General features: G+C 37.2%; 1 protein-coding gene across 2 annotated transcripts; it reads right to left on the bottom strand.

Moving 5' to 3' along the window:
* Nucleotides 1–24,575, bottom strand: CEP43 (centrosomal protein 43). Of its 2 annotated transcripts, XM_015621949.3 has the most exons (12): nt 24,268–24,574; nt 15,714–15,767; nt 13,810–13,864; nt 13,096–13,184; nt 10,975–11,109; nt 9,334–9,417; nt 7,503–7,720; nt 5,020–5,129; nt 4,364–4,432; nt 3,589–3,628; nt 2,798–2,891; nt 1–2,331 (listed from the first exon to the last, which is right to left on the bottom strand). In XM_015621949.3, exons 1-12 carry the CDS (start codon nt 24,355–24,357, stop codon nt 2,257–2,259), a joined length of 1,113 nt encoding a protein of 370 aa, XP_015477435.1. In that variant the 5' UTR covers nt 24,358–24,574; the 3' UTR covers nt 1–2,256. The 2 variants fall into 2 exon arrangements, with proteins under 2 accessions (XP_015477435.1, XP_015477436.1); XM_015621950.3 differs by lacking the exon at nt 13,096–13,184 and having other exon boundaries at nt 13,850–13,864; nt 24,268–24,575.
* Nucleotides 24,576–27,496: the final 2,921 nt, after the last annotated feature.

Below are 27,496 nucleotides of genomic sequence, written 5' to 3'. Positions count from 1 at the left end.
TTTAGCCAGCACAATAGCTTTATTTGACAATTTGAATTACACACAATTCAGTAAAAGCTCACAGAAGGAACAGCACGGAGACTTACCACTTTTTGGTATTTCCTTCAATTAGAGGCAAAGCCCAAGGTCTCCAGTTAACTCCCAAAGTAAGAGAACAATACTTGGTTGTTAACACAAGTCATGTTAACATGTAAAATATCTAATTAGTTAATGAAAAGGCCACATCTTCAACTGCAATTAGAAAATTTTTAATAAAATCTTGGTTTCTTTTGGTATGATAAATTGCCACATATCCTACAGCTAACAGGTAATGGAACATCATGTTTTCCCAAGGCATGTAAGAAAGCAAACAACACTGCCTCTGCATTCCACACACCTTAAAAATGAATGCCAGAAACTACTGTTCATGTGGAATTTTATTTCCTTCAGGCATGCTGATGCTCTTAGGGAAAAAAAAAAAAAGGAAAAAAGAAAGGAAAAAAGAAAGGAAAAAAGAAAGGAAAAAAAAGAAAGGAGAAAAAAAGTCCAATCCAAACTTTTCCATACACAGTATCTCGAGGCACAGGTTCCCCTACCCTTAAACAAATTTTTTACACAGGCTGTATCGCATATTACAACATTGTTCCTATTTGAAGTTATGGCACATTGACTTTTTGGGGTGAAAAATAGTCTCCTCTGTGTTCAGCTGCTACAATATGGCACAAAGTTAAAAGTTAACACCATGACTACTCTGATACTTTTTTGCTGGCTATTTTTGGGGTGCACATAAATAAAAGGCACACTTTTGCTGTCTCCTCTCAATTCGTTTATGTAATGTACAAGCCTAACTTCCCAGCACTGCTCCAGGCCTGCTGGCCCAGTGCAAAAAAAATATTTAAGTCAGCTCCAGTGCTAGTAGCAGCTTTATATGTTTAACCAATGGCTTTAGTTTAGCATGCTACTTCCACTGTGGTGATTACTGATGACAGGTCAACAGTGTTCCTGAAAAAGAAAATTACAAATCCTAAAAAAAGAAAAAAAGTTAAAATAAAATTATTTATATTCACTTACATGTCTATTTTCCAGATGTGTTCACAATGTTCAGAAAGTGCACATTTTGAAGTCCTTTCAGTACAAATGTCCATGACCTACACATTATAGCAGCGCCACTTGCAACAGTATCAGTGAAGAAGTGTCAACCCTGCCACCACTGATCCTGTTCTGCAAGAGCATCATGAAATTACAATAATTTGCTCTTAGCTAGAACTTAGTGTCCATAATGTCTTCAGTATGATATTTTAAATATTTGCATTAAACTTTGTACAGCAGTCAGAATCTGAAAAGCAGAAGTTTAGTAGTTTCACTTTTTGGCGCTCATTTTTACTTTAAATATTTTCAAGAATGAAAGTGATCTCACAGCACATGAAGAACCCTTAAAAATAAAAGCTCCACTAAACATTACACACTGTTAAAAACTTACCCCATAAGATTTAGTTACTGATTTGTGAATCCTTACAAAATTACTTTTCGTGATTTAACAACAGATAACATTGATGAAATTATCATATATAAAAACAGCTTGGGTCTTAACATCAATGGTCTGACAAACATATTTAAACAAGAATATTCTGAGTTAAGACTAGTGCTAAACTTAGCTCCTAAACATAGCTAAATTCAGGTTTAAGAGTTTAGATACTCTCAATTTAATATGCCTTTAAAAAAGGTAAAGTCCAACTTTCAGAAGAGTCTGTAAAAGAGCAGTTTCAAGTAAGTCTGAAGTAACTAGGTACTGTGGCTAGAGTTACCATAAATATGTACTACATGCTGACTTGACAAGATTGCGTTAAAAGAAGTGTGAGTTGAACCACCACCTTTGAAGGTTCTTGCTTTGGTTATCTTTAAAAAAATCTGACTGCTAAAATAACAGTGCAAGTTCACTATAAAGCCACATGCCTCCTTCTCGATGTTCTCTTACCAACTGGTTTTCATTATGTCCACTGCCAGCAATGGACATTCTGCTTGGAAAATCCACCTCCTGCTGTGAAAGGTCTGGCTGAACCAAAAGAAGAAAGTAATTCTGATACCAGACTCAAAAGGGAACACACTATTTCATTTAGTTCTTGTTAAGAATATTTAAAAACCTTCTTCACCTACAGTCTTTTTGAAACACAAGGCACAAATAGGGAGTGGACATTCCAGCAAAAGGTGATTGTCTGAAATTAACAGTCCACCGCAGTCTTCTAGTCCAGCACAATGAAGGATTTCTGCTGTCCAATTCTATGCCACATCTTCTAGATAATCTGCAACATCACTTAACTGAGAAATGGTAAGGTCTTGTGTGATGCTTTCGAGCTAGAAAATAAATGAAATTTATGAAATTTTATGAAACTCAGAAATCACAAAAACAGTATTACGTCATTTATTCCTTCATAAACCTTTCATATACCTTTTGACCTCAAGCTGTTTCAGTGAGATTACACAGTCGTTTAGGAGGTACTCAGATCTTGAGATACTGGGGTAGATCTTTGTATGTTGGGCACTGAACCAGCTTCAAATACATTTTACACAACTAGAAAGGCACAGTGAGTTGTGCTACTCAACAACTGTTGCAGGGTTTTTGTTTTGTTGGGATTTTGTTAATCAATATAGCATCTAACTTAGCAAGGATACTAGGTATAAAAACCAGAATGTAACAAATAAAAGAACCTTAACACACAACCTAAGAGCTAAGGATAACCGCATCTTACTTCACAGAAGGTTGGAAAGCCAAGACAAGATCAGAAGAATACAAAGAACAATAATTTAAAAATAATCATACTTTATCACTGGCATTTGACTCTTCTGTTCCCACAGAAATTTCATCTATTTCTTCACCAATACTGATGTCACTTTTTTCTGAGCGATGACTCGTACTAAAGAGAAAGAAAACCACAAGGACAGAAATAAGACTTCCTTATCAAACATCCAGGTATGACATTTACTTTATACCTGACATTTGATTGGAATTTCACTTCCTAGGAAGTTAGATGTGAAGTTACACAAAACTCCATAAGAACTAAAGGCTTTTCTACCTTAATGAAGCCATAATAAATACTGTGAATACTTAGGCCTTGATCATGCAATTAACAACACTGATACCTCCATATCATAAGCACAAGGTCGTTAAATATTTATGACTACTCATGATGTTTTATTTTCCAATTGAATACCTCAGCATTCAGCATGATTATTGATTATGATTAATGATAATTAATTGCATAAATTACTAAAACATTATTAAGTGCATGGTTCAGGAAAAAAAACAAACCTCAAACCCCTTCCACAAAAAGCTCAGCATAGTATCATGCTGAAGTTAGCAGTATGTTTTTAAGGAACTCATTATCTCTATACAAAAAGAGATATGGTTTGGTTGTTTTTTTTTAACTTGTAATTAAATCTATTAAAATAGCAAACTGAAGTTTTAAGGAGTTCAGAAGTACTGACAGATCCCAGTGATAGTGACTGTCTGCCATATTATGAAATAATTCAAATATGCTAGTGGATATGTTTATACTACATAAGCAGTTATAAAGCACTTTTACACCTATTGAGGTGTGATCCTTCTCTTACCTGTTGAAGTCATCAGCATATTCATCATCATCTCCATTTCCTAAATAATATTTAAAAGCTATTAATCAAACAAGTTTTCTCTTCAGGAAACACAAAAACCCCCAATCTATTCTTGTACCAAAATACATGGTTTGATGACCAGGCAAAGTGGGAGTAGATTAAATTATTTACACTGATTAGAAAGATGAGTTGTGTTTGTCATTATTTAATGTCAGTATTATTAAAATAAACTGTTTCAAAACTGAACATACATTTTCAGGAAGGTAGCTGCACTGCTGAATACAAACTTTAAATACTCGACAGCTCTGTTCTGATAGAATTCTTCCATTACACCTTCATATTGCAACAAAAGAAAGGCAACTTTCAAAGATGTGGAGGGCAACTAAATATGTCACTGAAAAGCAGTAATACTTACCAGGCTATCTTTTACCAAAAAACATAAACCTGCTCTTTTTGTAGAAACTTCAACAAAATTCATCACTTGGTATTAGTAAATGCTTGCACAGAATGAATCAAATTTTTGCTCCATGTGTAAAGTATTAACCCACAAGACACCAGTTTTCACTTTTCTGGATTTCTTTAGATCACATCTTGCTTTTAACTACATCAAGCTTCATAATCTATGTTAAATAGAATAATGTAAGTAAAAGCTGAAGATTTTTAGTTCAATATGTGTATTTGAGTTTCTCAGATTCCTTTAAGAAGCTGGGGGAGAATTTACCAGTTATGGGCAACCAGAAATGCCAGAGCTTCCTTATGTTTAGCAGTTACTTGCCTAATTCCAGGGATCCCAGCTTTGCATTCACCAGCCGCAGGTCTTTTAAAACCGAGTTTCTATCCAAATCTGCAAACAAAAGCACTTATATCAGAAATTGGACTTGTCACTCATCAGTAAGATCCCACTTACACAAACAAACCAACCATTTATAACAACTGTTCTTTTATATCAACCTTATGTACTTTTATAGTATACTACACCAATATCATATTTTATTTTCACAGTTGAATTCTGATAACATTTAAAACCTTGAGTAGTAAACACAAATAATTTCCCACTACTCAGGGATTTACAACATGAAAGCAAATACCTCTAAAGAACCAGTACAAATAATTTAAGATAATACAAAGGAATAAGCCAATTTCAGTTTAAAACTGAGCAGCAGAATTATATACTCCTTTATACAGACTGCTTCAGATGCACACAAAAAATGGGATGTGGTAAATATTTCATGCACCAAAGCATAAAATGCCCCAGTGGTAGCACAATATATCCAAACCAGCATGCCATCACTTGCTAAGAAAGCACAACTAAAAAACACATTACAACCAGCCACATACTCTATCATTCTTCCATCTGAATGTGTAGCTCATTCATTTCATTACAGAAATAACTTCTACAATCATCAAACACAAAAATATATGAAAACTTACTATCAGACTCCTTTAGCAAAGGTGCACCAGTCAGGGAGCTTAAACCACTTTTTAGAGCTGGTGCATCAGAAAGGGATGCTAGACCTCCTGTTTTATTAGTCTCTGTTTTCCTGTAAAAAAAAACAAACAAGTAAGTACTCCACAGAGCTGTAAAATATGCATCATTACCTTCTTTTCTGTTATTAAATTGTCAAAAAACTAGAACAGCAATACTACAGCAAAAAAAGAGCAAGAAAAAAGGACTATTCATTCTGCAACCCTAAAAGCAGTAGGCAGCTCATTAGCACATGTGTCAACCACAACACTGACCAAGAAAGCCACTTTCTCACCCATGCAAAGACTTCCACCTGCCTTCTCTCACAGACAGAGCACCTTCTTCAGCATCACTATTTATGTCTAAGGACCTTTCATCATCCCCATATGTAAATGCAGCCAAAAGAGAAGAGATTCAGATATAAATCAGTACTTCAGTTTGTTTTACATCTTAGAGAGATTACGTCTGATGAAGCTATTAATTCTAAGAGCGGTCAGTTCATAGAAAAAAAACCTCTTGGCTACACAAGATAGACCTCACATGTTAAAGTTCATTTGGCTACTACCTAGTTCAAATCCTACTTGCAAGTAAAGGATGAAGAAACAAAAATTAAAAGAGACCAAGATTTTCACATTTAGTATTTCCAGAACTGTTTGCTAGTTTGATTCCATTCCTATTAATAATGGGCATCATTCGAATCATTCATTATATTTAGCTCTAAGTACCACAAAGGGGATTACACCTGAAGAATATGGGGAGTTTTTTGCCCTCTGGAAGAGTTGCCAGGAAGGTAAAAATGGGCAATTCAGCACACACAGCTCAACTACAAATAGCTTCTTGCTCATTTGTCAGCAACACATTCAAGCAAACCTTATATGGGATGTTACAAGAATAGCTGCATCACAATAACATTATGTGCTACAAAATACTACTTGTGGACTGTGACTCTACTACAGACACACATAACCTGGAAGCAATTTCTTCTGCAGGGAGCTTCTCTACTAGGAAAAAAATCCTTACTTTACTAAATAATTAGTCTGTTTCTTGGATTGTCTTTTAGAAAAAATCTAGTTTATCCAGTTTCAAGGAAAATTTATCTTGCTGTCATATGAAAATGCTCAAAAAATAAGGACTTAGTAAATATTATTATGCAAAAGTTTTCACAGACTTCTAATTTACCCAATTTAACATTTAGACTATCTGCTAATATGGTTTCTTGGATCAAAGGCTAGTTGAATGAGCTCTCGAGTAAGGAGGAGTAAATGCACTCAGAATCAGTTTTAATCCTGACATTAACAATCATAAAAGGAGAAAAGAAATACTATAGTAGGGTAAGTTACAATATTTTCCAGAGTACAGCCAATGCTCTTTGAGGAAGAAAAAGTCTACTCCAACAAAAAACATCCAACAAAAGCTGTATTATAAAAAAATCTTTCACAAAGAGTCCATTCATTTACTAGCGAGAGACCTGGTTTACCTGTCATCATTACTTTGTGCTCTACCAGAAGATTCCTAATCTTAGACTAAGCATCTACTCTAACAGTAACACAAAAAAGCTTATGCTGCTCTGCCCACTATCAGCATAGCTGGGTAGAAAAGCCAACTGCCAAACCGACTTACAAATGATTCTGCAACTTCATCTTAATGTCTGCTAAGCTGGAGCAATTCTGATTACTTGAGCACAGCAAAAGAACATCATGACATAATCCTGAAGCATTGCTCAATATAGTGGTATCTAAGCCAAGCTTCAAGATAACTCAACATGATAACACAAATATATATTTTTCAGTTTTATAACAAAGCTAATGTATAGCTCAGTCACTAGTTCTTGTTTCAAATGGCATTTTTCAGTCATCAGACTCCACAGATAAACAACAAAAACGTGCTTCAGATCCATCTGCAAAACTGGCACATACAGAAGTAACAACACTTCATTGAAAACACAAAAGGTGTTGCAATGTTAAGAGAAAATCCTCAGCTGTAAGAAAACTTTCTTTGTTATTACAGTCTATGGAGTCAGTTTAGAATGTTTTTTGTATTCCTAACAAAGCCATACCAATATTCAATGCACTGTCACTGTCTACTTCCTTTAGTACCACTACAGCTCTTTTTCAAGAGGAAACACTGATGTCTGTGCCTCATACATGTTCATTCCACCAAAGAAACAGGCTGGGGACATTAGATACCCTAACTGATGCAGTTATGAAGTGATATAGGTTTTTCCACTCATAGTGCATCCAAGAGATCTCAGAGGACACTGCATAGAATAGAATAGAATCATGGAATAGAACAAAATCAGAGACATGAATATTTTGGATACAAAATGTTACAGATCTGAACACTTACAAAAGCAAATAATAATAGCTCTCAACTTATAGCTCTCAAAGGTGTGCAAGCATATAGAGGACTAAAGAAACTATGTATTAAGAAAAACATCCACGTTACCTACCAGCTGTAAGTTCTTTCTGGTTTGGGTACAGGGTCATCAAAGAAAGAATCTTCCTCTACATCATCTTCATCCACAACTGGATCACTTTTTTCTTTGGTATTCAAGTCTTTGTTTTCTAGTTGAGGATCTAGTTTTGATTCATTAGGCAGAAAATGAATACTTCTTTTGCTTGCTTCCCCTGATGAGACACTTGTATCACTCTGAGTGTTCTCAGTAGCCTTAAAAGATAAAGACTGGAATAAGTATTCATGTCACGTAATACTCTAAGTGTATATATAAAATGCACAACACATAACATACACCTAGCATCACTTTTTAAAGCATTACCTCAAATTCCTAAAAAGTACTAGTAAGTTCATTAGTATCATCAAGAATCACACCACAAAAAAAGTTGTTTTATCACTTTAGAAAGTGTTCTTTATTGTTGCTGCCATTAACATCTTTTGTTCCATCCTGTGCATTGCTATGCTATCTACATCACTTCTATTATAAAAGCAAACCATTTTAAAGTATCTTAGTTATCAAATAAAGAAATCTAGACAGATTCTTAAGCGTTTTTCATGTTATTTATATCTCTACAAACAAAGGTTCTTAGTTATAGCTGGTCTTCAAAATAAATCAATTTAAACCCATGAAAATGACTCTAAGTTCCATATTAAGTGGTAATCTCTGCAATACAGTATTAGGTTTTAAAATAATAAGCATAAGAAAACTGGAGTTACTGACACATTCTCTCAAGTACTAACCAAAAATGACAAAAGCGAGACTTTAAAAGTACATAACTTTCAGTCTTCTTCTCATGCTTATGGCTCAGACCTACAGTCTAGGATGTAAGGACAATTCCATGTGCAACCTTTAACATTAAGTCATACAACTCAGAGTGTGGTGAAGTGGGGACAGTCTCTCCTACCGTGCCTGCAGTGAGAGGTCTAGAGGAAATGGCCTTAAGATGAGATAGGGGGATTTAGATTACATACTAGAAAAAAATGTTTCACTGTTACGTTGGTCAGACATTGGAACAGGAACATTGGAACTCAAGCTGTAACTTAGCATGGCTTTGTGCACCAAAGAAATATATTCCAATTTACCTAGATAATCATGGTGCTGGGAAAGAAAAATGTTTTTATCCTATTATCTAGCAAGTAATACTGCTATTTTCACTTTCCCCTAGACTTATTAAAATTAAGCTAATAGAAGATTTATTACAGTAGCTTCCTTTCTACAAATTAACAGCAGCAGAGTTTTGAAACAAAACAAAAAGTATTATTTAATTCAGATAGCCAATATGTATGTAGGTTGTACTATCTGAAGTGGTTTTTTATCAGTCATTAACTTTCACTCAGATGGCTGAAGCCAAATTTTCAAACTAAAGGCCATGCAAGTGAAAATTACCTTGGTAGGTCTTTTTCATACCAAGGCTATTTTATCTCAGTCACAGAATCACATTCAATTGCTGTCAGTAGCTCAGTTTTTCTAGGGCAGGAAAAAGTACTTAAACCTACAAGTGGTAGTAATAAAAATTTTGATTTCCTATTCTAGATGAATAGAATTGTTTTTGAAAATTAAGAGCTTAACGATAGCCTGGCTACAATAAAACGGAAGCTACAGCTACTTTTCTGTTCTGGGCCCTGTACTATGCCATGACAGGAAAGTATAAGCACAACAGTTCATCTTTGATTGGAACCATATATGGAAGTTTTGCTGAGTGGAATAAATATTTTCAAGTTGCAGACCTTTTAAGTGAATACTGTCATATCTACAGTTTCATAGGAGTTCTCTCTTTTACTCATCTCACATATGTTATGAAGCTTTTCATTATATATCATCTTACCTTATTTGGTATAGAGTGTGCACTTGACCGTCCCTCAGATGATTTTGATGTGGGGCACTGGCTGTCACTTAGAACTGGAGGCACCTAGTAATCAAATAAGCACTTACTGAAACTCATATTTCATTTTGTAATAACTAGCACTGGGGAGGTTGCATCTCAACTATTGCATTCAGTTTTGGGCCCCTCACATTAGAAAAGATATTGAGGTGCTGGAGCACGTCCAGAGAAGGGCAATGAGACTTATGAAGGATGTAGAAAACATGTCCCAAGAGGAATGGTTGAGGCACCTGGTCTAGACAAGAAGAGGCTCAGGGAGGGGGTGTGGTGAAGTGGGGACAGTCTCTCCTACTGTGCCTGCAGTGAGAGGTCTAGAGGAAATGGCCTTAAGATCAGATAGGGGGATTTAGATTACATATTAGAAAAAAACGTTTCACTGTTACATAGGTCAGACATTGGAACAGGTTGCCCAGAGGGGTGGTGGAGTCACCATCCTTGGAGGTGCTCAAGAGGCTGGTTGGTGCTCTGGTGCTGGTTGGTGGGGGTGAGGGGTTACAGTGATGGTGCTTTGCTGATGCTTGAACTGGATGATCTTAAAGGTCTCTTTGAATTTCAGTGATTCTCTGATCCTATGATAATTGCATCCAAGAATAAACAAGACTACCCTTCTCACTTGGACAGTATGCAAACCTTGGCACCGGGAAGACAACTGAGGTTTGCACTAGAGAAAATTGGGAAGTTAAAGTCACACACAGTATGGAAATCACAGAGTGAGGAGAACCAGGAGGGCCTCTCCCTTTTAAATTGCACTACAGGATTTGACTCCAATGCACTGCCGGTATGTTTCGCTCAGCAAGTCAGTTAAACACCCTCCAATACAGTGGACTGCTCAGTGGAGTCCCCACAGGACAGGGACAGAATGGCCATGCACAAGGATCTTGGCTTTCCAGGGGCACTCCCAGAGTGATCAAATACAAGGAAATACAAGGGCTCAAGGAAACCCCCGTTTCATCTGACAGAAAATTGCTATGTTAAGTCTATTACAACTACTCCTCAATTTTAGCTTTATTTGGGACACTGCATCCTGGGTGTAGAGAACTTTCTTCCAAGTCATAGTCAAATGCTATTGGATTTAACTCAGTCAACATATTAATTATCTATTCCATTCAAATACTACTGTCATTGCCTTCAAGTAATTCAATCCTTTGATATATTTAATTTTAAGTACATATGTTTTCAGAAGAGCTTTAAAGCTTTTGACAAAACCCATTTGAGGCTTTTCAGGTCATATTAAAACTATAAATATGCCAGGGAAAACAGGTACAGATAGAAGTGATATCAAAACTACACCAGAAATTAGAAAACAAGTGGCACAGTGTTTTGTGTCAGTTATCTAGAATCATTCTGTGCTACTATGTTGCAGTAGAATATTAATAAAGACCTCTAGGGTGGTATTAAAAGTAATTGTCATAAAATTTATTTTTTTATCTCTCAAATAAGTTGAAGGCATAATATAATAAAGATCTGAAACAGTCTAATAGTACAACAATAGCCAAGTGTTCAAAATTTCAGTTTATTTTTCATCACTGAAAAAAAATGAATAAAGATTTATAAAGAAAGAAATTTCAAGTTAGTATTACTTACTTCCCTACTGCCTGAAGTCTTTTTCTGCTGACACTTCCTAACAACCTCCAACAACAGGGGACCACCCACAGTACCTTCTGCTTCCGTAATTCCCAAATCTCGAGCTAAGTTTTCTCGACCATCAAGGCCATTTAGCTGGGGGAGACAACAGAAAAAAAAAGATTCACAACATTGAAATAATTGCCAGAAAATTAAAGACAAATTTTGTAATATAAGAAAGTCTTATTTAACACAGCTCCACCTGGACTAAAGAGTGATTACTTATGATGTCTTGTTACTTGTGGACTGAAGTAATAAAACCATAGAATCATTCAGGTTGGAAAGGACCCTTAAGAGCATCAAGTCCACCACTACACCATGTCCCTAAGTGCCACATTGTCCTGGTTTAGGGCAAATTTAGGGAGAAAACCTCTGAAAATCAACACCTCTTTTAAATACCATCTATCGCATAATTTACTTCTGATCTGTACCTGAATTTATCACAGATCATGAAAAGTTATTTTAAATATGTACGAAGCACACGTTAGCATGCTTTGGGATTTAAGAATTTATATGGCCAAATTACTTTATCCTATCACATTTAAAAGTGGATCCAAGGACACCCAGAGAGTGGACCCAGCAAATTCATGGATGATGGGGAGCTGCCATTGCTGTGCATACTGAACTATGCTTGCATAGGTCTACACTTCCTTTCAGTCTCTGTTTCACATTAAAAAAAATGTATGGGTTTGGACAGGAAAGGTGATGAAAGCCATTCGGTATCATCCAAAAAACCCCACAAAAAAATCCCAACAACACTTTTTCAAACTCAACTTCACACTATAGGAGAAGCAGAATGCTACAGCAAACCCAGGTTGGCTAGCACAACCCCAGATTGCAATGCTACAAAGGGCACCAGTTCATCTTGATCTCTTATAAACATTTAGTTATACTTCCTATCAGAACACAGGTCAAGCAAATACTGAAGTAAGGCACCACTAGTCCAGCACACAGGATAGAGACAGTACAAGAAACTGCTCAGAGGCCAGTAGAGACAAAGTCAAATCTCTCAGCACCATACACAGCAGTCTTGGCCAGCTCATTTAACTTTGACCAAATTTCCTTTATGCTCTGCAATAGGTGAAATGGACACATTTACTGGAAACCAGAAGGGGTGTTTCAGAGAACATAAGATGCCTTTACAATGCAAAGGAAGCACTGCTCCCAAGAGTGAGTGGCAACACAACACAAAGTGTGGCTGTTTTCATTTGTTTGTATTTGGTAGCATGAACACGAATCTTTGTACAGATGTGTTTCAGTAATAAATTAGCAACTCATTTGGCTAAGGATATTTGGCAAAGAACAAAGTTGCATGGGATTTTCTTTGCATAAGCCCCTAAAAAGAAACATGAGGTTCTGAGAAACAGAAGTCAACTAATTGACTGATTTGAAAAAATTGGATTTTTCATATATTAACTATTTAAACTGACTTCAAGAAAAAAAAGTACTTGAGATATAATGAGAAATTCTGCAGTGAAATGAAGCTCCCTCAAACCGAAAATTATTATTAAAACCTTTATATCACAAAAAGAGACAAAGGCACAAAGATGATGAAAACCCTCTAATTTAGTACCTAAAGCCTTAAAGCAATCAGTTGGGCTACATAATCGCTGTAGATCCCTCCCAAATGAACTATTTTATTAAATCACTTCTTGTGCTATCTCCACAAAGTCCTTTTTGTCACTGAAATTTCTCTCAGAGTAGATGACTGACATTATTTTAATTTTCATGTAACAATGCTAACTTAATATTATGACATAGTAAAGTTAGTGGCAAAAAATGTTGTAAGGTTATGCAGGATTCATATACTATTATATGATTCCACAAAAATTATCAGCTTGTTAATTCAGAATCAAATTACTATCTAGCATTGATTTTGATATAGAGAAATATTCATATTAGCCCGCTATCCTGAAAAATGTATTTTCATGACACTAAGTACCTATTACAGGCAAAACATAAAAAAAATATTTTTAGTAAAAACAAGTAAGTGGTTTAAACAAATCAGCCATAGCTTCTGCATTCATTGCCATGCACTTCAAGCATTGAGCACTGCATACAAACTAAACCAGTATATCTTACGGTGCTTGATTCAGGCTGAAAAACAGCTAAAGTAAAATCAAGATTGAAAAACCGTAGAAATTCTGCGACAAGACCTGCTACCAAGCGACCTAGAAAGAAAATGAGAAGAGTTAAAATAGATCAGACAGAAACAGATCTTATTTCAAAGATTTAACATTAACACCAGCATGCATGGCTTCAGTATAGACATCGTTTAGACATTCAGCAAACTGCCATCTCATAGCAAGTTTGTACACCAACAGCCTAATTTTGAACTTGGCCATCATATCAAAATCATTAAAGCCAGCAATACTGCAAAAGCATTACAGACTGTGTAATAAATTCATGTGCAGCATTTTTTATAACTATTCACCTGTTTCAAAAACATCATTTTGAAATCTCTTGTCTATGGTGCATTCACTCCAGTACCTATGCCCTTAGTTTTCACTGGTTACTCTTTCTATTGGTCTAGAATGTCTCAGCACAACTGTAAGACATCGTGAAATATTAACTTCAATGCCTTAATCACCTTTATTAAAAACAGAACTTCAGCAATATTAACTTTAAAAATTATAGATTTCATTATATTCTGAATGAGTAGTAATTAGGACATCTGAAAGGAACAAAAGCATATTTAATGTAATAGAGACTGCACTGTTAATAAGATTCAAAGATTTAATCCTTTGTGACCTATTTTAATTATCTTGAGAAGTATATACTAAACAAAGAACTTACCATCCTTTGTACCTAAAAAACTTTTCAAGCTTTCATTTACCAGAGGTGCTTTGTTCTGTCAAAAAAGAAAAACCAAACGACAATTAATGTCATCTACATGCCAGCAAGAAATTGAAACCCACAGCAAGCTAGTGTGCAATACTCTGCTGCACAATGACGCCCTGCCCATGCAATTCACTTCTTAAAAATCTACCTTTGTATGAATTCTACAACTATAAGTAAAAGCTATGTAGCAATAAATTTATTAAGGCAAATTAAATTTGTCTCGGAGCTAAAGAAATTTCACCAAAATTCTTAATAGCATACTGATTTTTATTTATCTAATGACTGAAGAGGTAAACTAAGCAGGTAACTTCCCAAGTTGCTCCTCTAATAAAGTGGAAAGTTTAAGGTAATTCAGCCCAACATTTTAAAAAATGGAAATTTACAAATCTTCCAGACGAAGTGTGGACCATGCTAGCTATTAGAACACAAATCAATACTAATCTTATCAAAGATATTATAAAAAAGCCTTTTTCTCCCTTGTTAGATTTTCCCTCTTCAATTTTTAAACAGAAATAAATCAATGTGCTATGTATGGGGTTGTCAAAATCATTCTAAGATTTTTCAAAACCAATTCTAAATGCCATTCCTAAGAGGGAATGGATATCCTGGGTAAGAAAAGGATCAGTTATACATCTTTATCACTACAGTTGCAAATGTTAACACACAAGAAAGTGCTACCTGAAAAAAGGAACTCATGCTTAATTTTTAAGAATTCATAGTAGTGGTAAGTATTAATATGCCACCAGTATCAACAGTGTAAATTTAAAATATCATGATACATGTAACCTTTTTGAGAAATGGTGAGCTGAAATGTACTGTAGCAGATCTGTCTTCGCAATATTTGAACTACTGCTATTACTCTCCAGGTAGTGTGAAAGGCTGATCTCTGGGTGCTCTATAATATCCTGAAGCTTCCCATAAAGACATGGCACTGTTCTTTTCTATCAGTCTTCCACAACATCATCTTCAGCTATCTTATGTTAAAGTTCTGGAATAAAGAATTTCAGATCATAGAATAACTACTTCCCATCCTTACTAACATCCCAATATTGTCTGCTTCAGTTAAGCATTTTTCCAGAAAGAGCACAACCATCTAACCAGTAGAGGAATAGAAGTTTTCCATTCCTCTCCTTTTGAAGCAGAGAGGCTGGACATACATCACTCTCTACCCCCCCAATTCTAGAAAATGGAAAGACAGAGGAAATTAAGCAAAGCTAGCAGAAGAGGTCAAAAAACTGGTATCTCTATACCACAGCAGCACTGTTATGCAATCATGAATCAGTATCTCATTCCCCTTATATTAATATAATGCCAAAGTATCAGTACATAGTCCATCTCTTTATTAAGAATTCATCTCTAAGTGTTAAAGCAAATTATCCAGAAGCAAGCCTACAACAATCCTTATGGCAAATACCATAATCATTAGCATACTTGGCATCTTACTGGACTAAACTGCCTTTGAAATATACTTGTCAAAACACCTCAGTATAAAATTTTCAATTTCAAAAGACATTATTCCATTTTGATAAGATCTTGATCAGTCAAGTAGATATCTTTTTTTAAAATATGTATTTGTTGGAGAATATACTTAGCTATTTTGGTCAACTGGACAGAAGCCATATAAATCCAGCAGAGACAGACACTTAAAATTATAATTTCAAAAGACTATTTAACAATTCCCGTATTTTAACATCAGGAAACACCCTGATAGTCTTGTTTTGTGTTCTCTATGAATCTTATGCAGAAATACATCTTTTTATCTTGTTACATTTCACAAACAGAAAGTACTAAAGCTATGATATTTAATTCTACACAAAGGATGTTTTTCCTTTTTGATTTATTTTTTAAGGTTCTCTTACCTCTACTTTCTCTTGTTCTTCTAATGCCAAAAACACAGCTGCACGTAACTCTGCCTGTCAAATAAAAAACAAAACAAACAGCATTTCTAAAAGCACCTTTTTCCTAAGCAAATAGGATGCAAAGAGCTAGCAAGCAGCTTTACAGCTATTTGTTTCTCCTCAAGCAACTTGGCAGGGACTGTAATCTACATCAGTGCAATTAAAACACTTAAGATTTACAGGCAATGTTACTTGAGGCAGAGAAATAATAGTTTCCAGTCTGAGAACAAGACAGGGGGCAACATAATTTGATACAAGACTTCCTAAATTATTTCTTTGTACATAAAAAGATTCCAAAGTACCTAAATTATCTCCTATTAGTTTCTTCTGAGAGAAACATCCATCTCTTTCAGGCAGCTCCAAAACACCTACTCTTCATTTACAATTAACTCAGGAAATATGAACAAATAGGCCATAATAACGCATTAAAAACTAAACATTGCGATATACAAATTGCTGATTTCTTGTCAGAATACACTCAAACCCCCAGAATTTCTCAAGGAAAAGAGTATGATATCACAGTCATTCAAATACTCCTGGTAGTAATGGTTTACCTACTGATTTTAAATATATTATTATAAAGAATCAGAATTCTTCTAAGGACTACTTTGAATATTGAAGTTTAAGCCTTGCCTACTTTTAAAAAAATTTGTAAGCGTTACAGTTTTTCTGCTTTCAGTGAACATGTCAAATGGATAACATACATTTGATGAATTAGTTTGCCACTTTAATCAACTCTTAATCTGCATTTTGAAGTCAGTAGATAACACTGCAGTAATAAACTAGAAAAGACAGCACATTAAAGTTTTCTCAACAGCAAAAAAAGAGCAGAATTTAAAAGAAAAATCTATTTCCATAACTAAGACTAAGACCAATATGAAGAATGTCTGGACTTTCTCATATATATTCCCAAAGGTAACTATTTAGAGGTAACTAAACATGAAGTACCTGGTCACTCCCACTAAAAATATAAAACCAAAAGCAAATGCCCACCGATAAAAAAAACCCAACAAAGCAAAAAAACCCCAACAAACCAACAAAAAAACCCAAACATCAAAACCAAACCAACCAACCAAAAAACAACCTAACAAAAAAACTCAGATAACCCAAACCCATACCAAACCTTTCATGGGAAAAACAAGCACTTCCATTTTAAGGAAACTCCTCTTTGGACACATTATTGAAGAACAAAAAATATGCAAAAAAATTAAAAGGATTTCTCACCAAAAGAAGAGTGAAATGCTTACAACATTATAATTACATATAAACATATAATTATAATATTTAAACATACAATTACAATTATATGCAATGATCATACTGACACAGCAATCACATTTTTTCAGTTGCTGGGATACAGCACTCAATCAGAAAATCCTCTTATGAGCAATTAATTTATTTATTATTCTTACTTTTTCTTCATGTGTTGGGGTACAGTTGTCAATCGAGATCTTTTACACACCCCATTAACTTAAATATTATTCTTACAAAATCAGTTTTCATTTAACTTTGCAACCAACAACTAATAACTTGTTTATTTAGTTTTACCTCACTATGATAAACCTGAAACAGTTGCAAGGCTTTCTTTGTCACTTAGGCCACAGAAACCAAACATATTTACGTAAGAGGACAATAAAAATAACAAAGCATTCCTGACTGGCTGTTACAACTTTTCAAAATAAAACACACCCAGTCAATGCATGTGGGTAGGGGTAAACCCCCCTTAATGGTCTGGATCCTGGGACTGGAGAATAAAGTTGTCTGAAAGCAGTTGCCAGTACATCAGCTAATCCAGAGTCTGACCTGCTTTGAGATTCTGGTACAATATTAAACTGTCACTTTTTTTTTCACTTAAATGGGATTGTTTGCATGCTTCCCTCCTCTAGGTCCAATCCAATGGCTTTTAATTATTAACAGAGGTGCTTTTCTTCCTCTTCTTGTTTATTTAATGACACATGGTCAGTTTCTCTCAGATGTTGCCATTCCCCATGAATAGCTGGTTCACCTTTATTTACTTTAGTTCCCAATTAATAAATTTAAGGTCGGGAGCTGACCACCACAAGACAATGCCACTGGTACTTACACCTCCCTTTAGCTTACCTGCATCATCTAGATCTAGATCATCTAGACCACCCTAAAGCTCTTCCACATATAGACACCCCTGCAATCGACTCTCCAATCCTGTGAGCATCACAATGTTTGAAGTTACACATTCCTGTACTATCCCCACAAGAAAGGTTTACACTACTACAACACACCGAACTTCATCCTTTGACATGAGTACTGCTCAGATCATACACAATATTCTCAAAATATCACCTCAGTAAATTTGGACAAGGAACCATACACTAGAATTTGTGTGAGGTCAAAGCAGTAATTCTCATCTTCATGGAGAAGAAAGTAAAAAGCAACAATAACAAAGCTGATGCCAAAGGAATAATCACTCCACTACAAGATGAATCATACTACACCAGTAGGATGGACAATGTCATATAGGCTTTTCAAGACCTGAGGCCAGTTATAGAGAATTTGCACACCAGAGATAGAGATCACCATCATTGGGTAAGGCCACAGAAATTTACTCTCACCAGCAGATATGAAGGTTTAGATAACTACACAGATTAATTCACTTACAGTGCTCTTCTCACACTTCTTTTGTTTTTACTGGGTATGAACGGATTGCATTTCTCTTTGCCCTAGTACCCTTTGGCACCAGCCCAATGTGTGTTTCATACATAGTTACTTACAATCTGCTCTTGTCATTTTCCACATTTCCGTATTCCATACTGCCTTATTCTGCTAGCAGTATTCAGCACAATCCAAATACATTGTGAAGAATTTTATTCACTGTCTCGTAGTAAAGCAGATCAAAGCTTGATACTCTAATTCCCCACTCATATTCTTTCTAAGTCTTCATTAAAACACGGTTATATCAACAGATGTTGATGAGTAAGTGTCTATCACTTGTACTTCCATCAAGCCTACAGACTTCTTGCTCATACTGTGAAAGATACACATTCTCTTTTATCTCTAAGTAGTTGTATCAGGCAAGAGCTCATGCCAATGAAACAGTAATTTTGTTTTACTGAACTTGGCTAAAACAAGTAAGGCAATCATTGTATATGACAAATACTGTCTGTGTTACATAAATGTATGGGTCAGTGTTTTGAAATAAAATTAAATTTCTCCTTTTCCTCCCAGGCATTTACAGCTCATCAGACAACACTGGTTTTTACTGATTATTGTTGTACTAGAAATCCAAAATCTAAGTCCATGAAAAAAAGCATGTTTTCTGTATTGAACTACAGTATCCCTCTTTAGAACCTGGGCAAGTTTACCCTATTCCAAACAGAGACCCTTTTGCATATACCCTAAATACTGTCCACGAAAACAGCTCCCTCAATCTGCAGTTCCCTGGAAAAGAGGATAACATTTCTTACTATCTCAAGAGCTCCCCCAAACACACTTTTAGGTGGCATCTCAAAAAATACCTATCTAATTTGGAAATATGCTTTTAATAGGAAGACAACAAGTACCTACATTAACAGGTTATTGGTCTGATTTAGCAGTGTGTTTGCAAAGCCATCCACAGCACCTTACATAGCAGATACTGGATGAAAAGTGAAAGGATAAGACTTTATCTTATATAGAGACCTTCAGGACCCTCAGGACTGAAGGATGACCTGTAACCGGTATCTACCTCCCACTTGCAAACTCCAAAATGTATAATATTTAGCATATCCAAGGAATTTCTGGACAGTTTTTTGGTAGTATTTGTCTTTGATTGTGCTAGACTGGATTTGGCCAGGACTTAAACAAGAGATCTGATTTTCCTAAGACAAAACTTGAGACAGTGTTTTCCAACAGGAAAATACTTGTAAACTTCAAACACATTCCTACCCCTCAAAGCATCAAAGCAGGCACATCAGTGGCCAAGATTTCTTAGAATAAGTACAAACTCTGGATATGGCTTGCTTCTTGCATTCTGTCTCCTTTGTACAGCTACACAATTCACCTGCAATCCCAATATCCCAACACCTTCCAAAGAGATCTCATCAAAATAATTTTTTCCTATCGAATTTTATTCATACTTTTTACTCCTGGGGCAATATTTTATATAAATGAGCAATGGTTTTCCAACACTGATCTCCAAATACTGTGGAATACAAAGTAAAAAAGTAGGAACTTCAGCTTCATAAACAGCTTTGTACCTATAGCTGAGTATGACATTGTCTGCTAGTTAACAGAGCCTTGTTGTTGCTTCGTACATCTCTCAGTATTTCTACAAACCTTTTGAGTTCTGCAGGTTCTACAGAGGAAGTCCTGGGCTTCTTTTTTCATCCAAGACCCATTAGCAGAAACCATAATATAAATTTCAGCCTGCCAAGCACATATGCTACCACTCTTCGCAACCCACTTCAGCAGCTGAACACACAGTTTTTTGAAGCCATACAGGCAACATTGTGTATTCCTTAAGAAACAAGGGGGAGGCAAGTTCAGCAAGTGCCAATATGGGAGACACTTCAGAGATCTGCAATGGGCCAGCTGGAGGTGCAAAATCTCCTGCAAGCTAGCACACACAAGATGTTCATCAGATGATAGCATGGTTAAATGTGTGTGTTTAGGATTGTGGATTAAAGCAATGCATAAGATTTCACAGGGTAATGCTCAGAGACCTTCCAGCTAAAGCACAGGAATGTGTAGATGCCATCTGCTCCAGCATTGTGGAAGAGCCCTGTGCATGCCCAAGCATAAACACTCTCTTGCACCTGTAAAACTTAATGGCACACGGGCACCTTTCTGCACAACTCTCAGCATTTGTATTTCCTAACTCCTAAAGAACTGTCATACACCTCGGTAGATACAGAGCAGATGCATTGCTCTGGAAAGAGATGTGGCAGAACATTGAGCTGCTTAACTGCTGGTGATCAACCCAGGCTAAACTTCCGTGTGCACTGGGATAAAAACTTCTACCAGTCTATATGCATCACAAATCCAAGGCTGTTGCATCTCTACCAGCTTTACTCAGTAGTAGTCTCCCTGTCATCTCCATCTGCAAAACCTGTAAAGGTTGTCCTCCTTCAGCATGTGGTGGGTATGCTTTCCCCATTGCTTGCTAAACTTTAGAATCTTGGCTAAGTGACATAAAGGAGTGATTGTGCACACATAATCCTTTAGATATAAAACAAACAAAGGCCTGGACTAAGAGTGGAACCAGTCATACTTAGATTCCTCTCAGAAAATATGATGAGGACCATATTGACATTTAAATGTTGAATTTCAGTTAGATTATTAGAAAGAATTAAAAATTGTTATATTTTACTTGACTTATAAAACTAAAAAGAAACAGAAGCTATATAAAAAAAAAAATATTCCCCTTGAATCCAAGAGTTAAGTTGATTTTCTGGTATGAGCCACTTCAAAACAAACAAAGCATCACAACATGCAAAAAACAGTAGGTTACAGGGCAGTGCACAGCATGCTCATCATGACAGTAATTCTAAGACATTTAAAAGCACTGTTCATTATTGTACATGGATCAAAGATGAAAAAGCAAACAGGACAATTTTAACTGACTTGTGCACCTGCTCATATTAAAAAAATAGTACTTTTATCCTCTCCAACATCACACCCCTTGTCTGTACCTCAGCTGTCCAGGTTTTGAAGCAAATTAGTAAGAAATTAGCAGTACCACCTGGTCAAAAGCTTTACAAGGCATATGACATTAGTGATGCCAATCCCACCATGTAACTGTAACAACAGCAAGTTCCAGAGAAGATGCAAAATTCAGGTAATATAAACTTAAATTATTCCAAAGCAAGAGATTAAGATATAAACCAAAAGAAAATAACAAAGAAATACACAACAAGCATAATGGCTCCTCTTCCTCAGATGACGACAGCTTCCCTAAGAGAAAGGTCACATTCTCTTCAAGACAGAACACCCTTATTTGTACACTATCACACAGAAACAGTGATAATTTTCATTGAAATACAAATATCTGCATTTATACTGTGTGTTTACAGAATTCATTAGAAACTGTTTTATTCATCAGACTAATTCCAACGATTAACAAACTATATATAGTAAACATCTGTTCCATATACATATATTTAAGTGTGTGTATATATATACACACACATTGCAGTTTAGAGAATACAGATAATTCTCAACTACAGGCAGCAAATACATTTATGCAAATTCCAGTTTTCACAATATTAATTTATTAATTACTCCAATGCTCAAATTTTAAGACAAATACAAAATTCATGAACAAATTTTAAAATATCATATAAGTAACCCTTTTTTCAGTTAAATAATTTATATCAACACCAATACGCCCAAAAAATTAATCTCAAAATAAGAATAAATTAGCAAATTGCAAGCCATTATAAAATCATGTTTTAGTAGAGAACTAAGTTAGAAAAATAAATTTCTTTCTAAAAATTACTCATTATTACAAAACGTGTGACACTGATACATTCCATCCACTGAAATAATTCTAATCCTTCCAGTGCTTCATACCAATGCAGCTATACATTGACCACATACTTTTCTCCTGAATGTAGCTACTTCAATAAATCACAAATACTTTATTGTAGCTTTCTAGCCTCTAGCCTCATCCATCTTGAAAAATGGTTACTTCTCATTCTAAAGCAGGAAATAAACATCAGTTTTGATAACATGCAAATGCTCAGTTCTACCACATAATAAAAAAATATTGTCACATAATAGATAAACACTACTGAACAAAATTAAGTTTAATTCATTTTACTAAAAGGAAGACTGTAACATTTTTAATGGATGGTATAATCTAATTTCAATTAAAAGATGACAGCTTGTTAAAGCTTAATTCTTCCAGCAACAGGCTTTTTGTCAGGTAATAGAACAAAGTCTGTAAGTCAATCAGCACTCATCAAACTCACATGCCAATTAAGGTTTACAGCTAAGAAAAAATGCACCTTGAGTTCCTCCAGTCAAGAGCCTTAGCCATAAGCATACCAGTTATTAAACAGTAACACCTTGTGTTAAAGGAAGATAGTATCTGGCAAGGAGGCTGCATTTTGTATTTTCTAAGTCATTTGCTCATTTGCCATAATGGTACCTTACACAGTATTGGAAAACACACACTTTAAGCATTATAGAATAGTGAACTACAATAAACTTATTCACATAAAACTCAATGGGCGAGCAACCATAGTATGAAAATTTATATACTACACAAAGGTGGAAATTAAGAGACTACAGTTCATGATCTCAATGTGACCCAAATGCCTTGCCATGCTCTTTTTAATTACAATTTTACTATCACCATACTTGCATTATTTAACAGTATGTGAGTGGTTACCAGGTGGCCCAAAAGGCCTGTCTGACATCTATTAGAAAAGCCTCACTATTCAGAACACAGTTACTTGAGCTAGAATCTTCATTCACTTACAGAACTTAAATAAGGATCATCCATCTGAAAGGGATGAACAATATGGTTTTGAATATTATTTTGCTGAAAAGTATGACTACTTCAAAATACAGTAAGCTTGAAAATACATACACAAAGATGCTCTCACTTCCATAAACCACTTCAGTTGTTGAACTGTTCTTGAAATATCAGCAAAGACCATCCACCTCTGGAGACTTAAAACAGCACTGTGGATAAACTCCACCATCCCTGATGTGAAAGGTTCACTTCATTTCTCCTCCAGCCTTGAAGGAAACCCATTTATTTTGAGGTTTCCATGCCTGTGTTACTCTCTATTATACAAAATAATTATTGCTGGAAGCTTTTAATTTGAACAAGAATCCACGGAACCAATTTTCCTACCCTTTCTGACACAAGCTCAGGCTGCACCAGAGGCTCAGTAGTAGTGTACATGCCATTATCTTCCCTATGTTTTCTTTAAGTAGCGTTATTTGTTCCCTGCAAGTAGGCAGCATCCCCTGAGAGTTTCCAGACTCAGAAAGCCTTCAAGGCACAACTGAAGCAACCCACACTCAAGAAGATCAAGTGCTTATAACAGCGACCCACAACAACCCCCGCTTGAAATTTTCAGTAAGGGCTTTCCATATGGAAGCAGGGATTAATTCCACCCACCCCGTCCGGCACCACGCTGCTGCCCATTGCTTCCAGCCAGTTTGGCGGCAGCAAGGGAGCTCTTGCGGCCACACGGCACCGAGAGCGAAGGCACACAGCCGGGGCCGGGCTCCCTGCGCTCCCCTGGCTCTGCCCGCCCGGGGGATCCCGAATTCCCGCGGCCGCGGGGCAGCGCCGGGCGATGGTCAGGCCCCGGGCCCTCGCACCAGCTCCACCACGAGCGGCCGGGGAACACCACGGGGAAAGCAGGCGCCACCGCCAGGCCGCGACGCCGAGGGAGCGCTCCAGCCGGGAACACCGGCGGCAAGCGGGAGTGAGAGGGGACGAAGCCCGGGAAGCCTCGGTCCTCCCACACTCCGCAGGGCCGCGAAGCGCCGCCAGCGCCAGCCAACGCTCCCCGCCGGCGGGAGGCTCTCCTTCGCCCACCTTAATCTTATTGAGCACCCCGCTGCTCTCCAGCGTCTGCACCAGCAGGTCCCGCAGCTCCGTGTCCTCCTCCGTCGCCGCAGCCGCCATCTTGCTTCTCCCTGACAACCGCCCAAACCGCGCTAGCGGCGGGACCGGCCCGGCAGATTCGCCGCCGCCGGAGGCACCAGCCTAGGGCGGACCCGAGGAAACGGAGCGGACCGGGCCGGTGGCCACCCTCAGCACCGGCCCGAGAGGGGACGCAGAAAGGCCGCGGCCAGCCGGGGCTTTTGCCGCCCGCTGAGCCTGGAAAGTGCGGCGGCGAACGGGCAGCGCGGGCGGGAAGTTCAAAGCGGGGGCGGCGGTAACGGCTGAACTGCGCGCCCGCAAGCGGCCCCTCAGACCCGCCCCGGCTCCCTCCCTTTCTCCCGCCAAGCTCCAACCCAAGCAACCGTACCAGGAGCGGCTGAGCTCATTTGGTCTGTTCAGCCTGGAGAAGAGGAGACTGAGGGGAGACCTCATTGCACAACTTCCTCGTGAGGGGAAGCAGAGGGGCACGCAGCGATCTCTCTGTGGTGATCAGTGACAGAACCCAAAGGAATGGCATGAAGCTGAGTCGCGGGAGGTTTAGGTTAGTTATTAGGAAAATGTTTTCATCCAGGGAGTGGCTGGAGCTCCAGGGCTCCCCAGGGAAGTGGTCAGAGGACAGAGCCGGTGAAAGTTGAAGAAGCGCTTGGAGAACGCCAGCTCCCTCAGCTGCAGGTGCTCTGTGGTCGGCCTGAAGGGGTGAACATCGCAGGGCCGCGCTCGCTCCAGCAGCTTCTGAGGGCAAGGTCTCACCCGCCTGCTCTGCTGCCCATCTGGCAGTGCTGAACAGCACCAAGAGCGGCTTCTGCAGCCCCCGTTTTGTCACAAGCATATTCGCTGTTGCTCCTTAAAACAGAAAGTATAAAGCTTTGTAATCTGTAATGCTTTCTCTGCAGCACTACATGCGCCATTTTTTTTCCCCACGCTGAATTGCTTATGATTTTTCTTGAAGAGAAGTCCAATATATGATAAATAACTTCCTAAGTTAGGAATGATCCAAGGGAGCACGTACAGCTTCCCGGGCAAAGCAGGGCGCTGCAGGAGGCTGGTTTTAAAACACGTGCACCGACTCTTCAGGGATGCTCTATAGACTTGGCCAAGCCTGTGAGGACAGGTATCCATCACTCCACTTCTGCTGGAGCTCTAAGCCCATTCCCACAGCTGCCTAAAGAATATAGTGTTGCATTTTGAAACCCTCAAGTTCAGAAACATTAGCAGCCTTCCACTTCGGTACAAAATAGTGTTAAAGTAAACCCACAACACTGTACTTACGCATTTGAGACAACAATTCTTTCCACTTAATTTCAAAACCATGTCAGAAACAAATAGTAAATGGACAAACATAATGCCTGGTACTATAGTTATTGTATAGTTACTTGTTTACTAGATCTCTAAACTTAATGGAAGGACAAAATCCACTTGACAAAATAATTGATAAAGCAAAGAGAGCAGAGGAAGACAAATCAGTAGACTTAGAAGATAGTTTATAATTTGTAAGATTCATTTAGCATTTCATAAACAGTGCCAGCTTTCAAATACATGTAGAATATTTTTAATCCATTATACAGATAACGTTTTTTGAGCTCTGCAAAACATCAGACTATTTAATAGCTAAATATCCGTCAGCTTGAGGGCAGCAAAGCACAGTCCAGGGTCCTATTGCAATGCACCGCCTCAAACTGCCTCACGTTTGAAGGAAATGTTTCCATTTTGAATGTATCTAATTCCCAAGTCAGCTCTGTGGAAATCATAGAAACACATAGCTACAGGCTATTTACACAATTTAAATAAAATTTAAGGTTTCAAAATAATCCATGGACCAGCCTACTGACTTAAAATTAGGACATGAGAATATACATATATTCCAAAATGTGTACATCTGCTCAGAGTATTGTAAATGTTTCCTTACCCCACTTTTAGGAATAAAGTCTATCTGGATTTGTTTGTTCTATTTGTGCAATGGGAATAATCAAAGCAAAACAATACACTGTGTTGGGGAGAAAAAAAATTTGAAATCTTACCTTGGTTCTTAAATCCTAATGCAAATTGCTGAAAGCTAGAAAATGTATTCTTTTGAAGCATTTCAACTCATTTTGGGTTGGGTTTTTTTCAGACCACAAATTTCAGCATACAAACATAGAAATCTAGGGTACTACCACATTTGTTCTGAGTTTTTTTGAGGAGAATATAATTTTCATGAAATTTAAACGAAACTTCAAATATTCTGACATTTTCTCATTTATTCATAGCATCACAAGTCTTCATAGGCAACGATCAGGAGATAAAAGACAATAGATAAATCAACTATCACATTAGACAGATAAATATTAAATAGAAAGTCTTAAGGACATAGTTATCCAATGTAGCTTGTGTATTTCACAAAAAAATTCTTTTTAATAACAGCCTCCATTAACATGCAGCTTCTTTGTCCTAATATATTAAAGACCTGCACTATTTCTGAGTAGTTCTGGATCTCTCTTTGTAAACACCCTAATGGGAAACTTGTTGTTTGGCTTAGTTTTCACAAAGTGCAAAGCGCTAACTTGGCACCCTCAGAGAGCAAATCCCTGTTGCACCTCAAACAAGATTAGCACTGGAGCACATGACCCTGCAGGCTGGAGAGTATGTGCAGTACAGCCCAGTGTTTCCACCCGTAGTCTGCAAAGATAAAATCAGTCTGAGAGAACAACTCGCCGTGCTTATCTACTGATTTAATGGGCAGTGAAAAAAGACTTCAGTGCCACATGGAGCCCTGATGTCCTCAGCAGCAGGAGGAGCCACACTGCCTACAAGGATCTGGAGAGCTTCACTCTACTTTTAACTCTTAAGAGGAAATTTCTGAAACTTTTGAGACCTCTTAGACAACAACAGATGGATCATTCATTCCATCCAGCACATTTTCATGCTTCCACAGAAAGGTAGGCAAGGAGATTAGTTTTGCCTTATCCTCCTTCCTACCATGTAAATGCCTAAACATAATTAAAATTTTTTATACCAGTTAATAAAACTGAAACGTTGAACAAAGACCTTATTACAAAGACTGTAATTAATCTGTTTAAAACAAATGTTGTTTTGCTTGTAGAAGCAGATCTACCCACATATTTCTTAAATGCATTAATGTAGGATGGTTGTAACATACCCCCTGTAGTTCAAAACTATATAA

This window comes from Parus major, chromosome 3 (assembly GCF_001522545.3).
Source record: "Parus major isolate Abel chromosome 3, Parus_major1.1, whole genome shotgun sequence".
Lineage (NCBI taxonomy): Eukaryota > Metazoa > Chordata > Aves > Passeriformes > Paridae > Parus > Parus major.
Note: the sequence above shows the minus strand (reverse complement) of the source record. Positions and strands in the feature narration are given on the sequence as shown.

Coding starts and splice junctions, on each gene's coding strand:
- CEP43 (XM_015621949.3), bottom strand. CDS start 24,357: ATGGCGGCTGCGGCGACGGAGGAGGACACGGAGCTGCGGGACCTGCTG. Junction 15,768..24,267: donor GGGTGCTCAATAAGATTAAG/GTGGGCGAAGGA, acceptor TTTATTTGACAG/GCAGAGTTACGTGCAGCTGT. Junction 13,865..15,713: donor AAGAACAAGAGAAAGTAGAG/GTAAGAGAACCT, acceptor CTTTTTTGACAG/AACAAAGCACCTCTGGTAAA.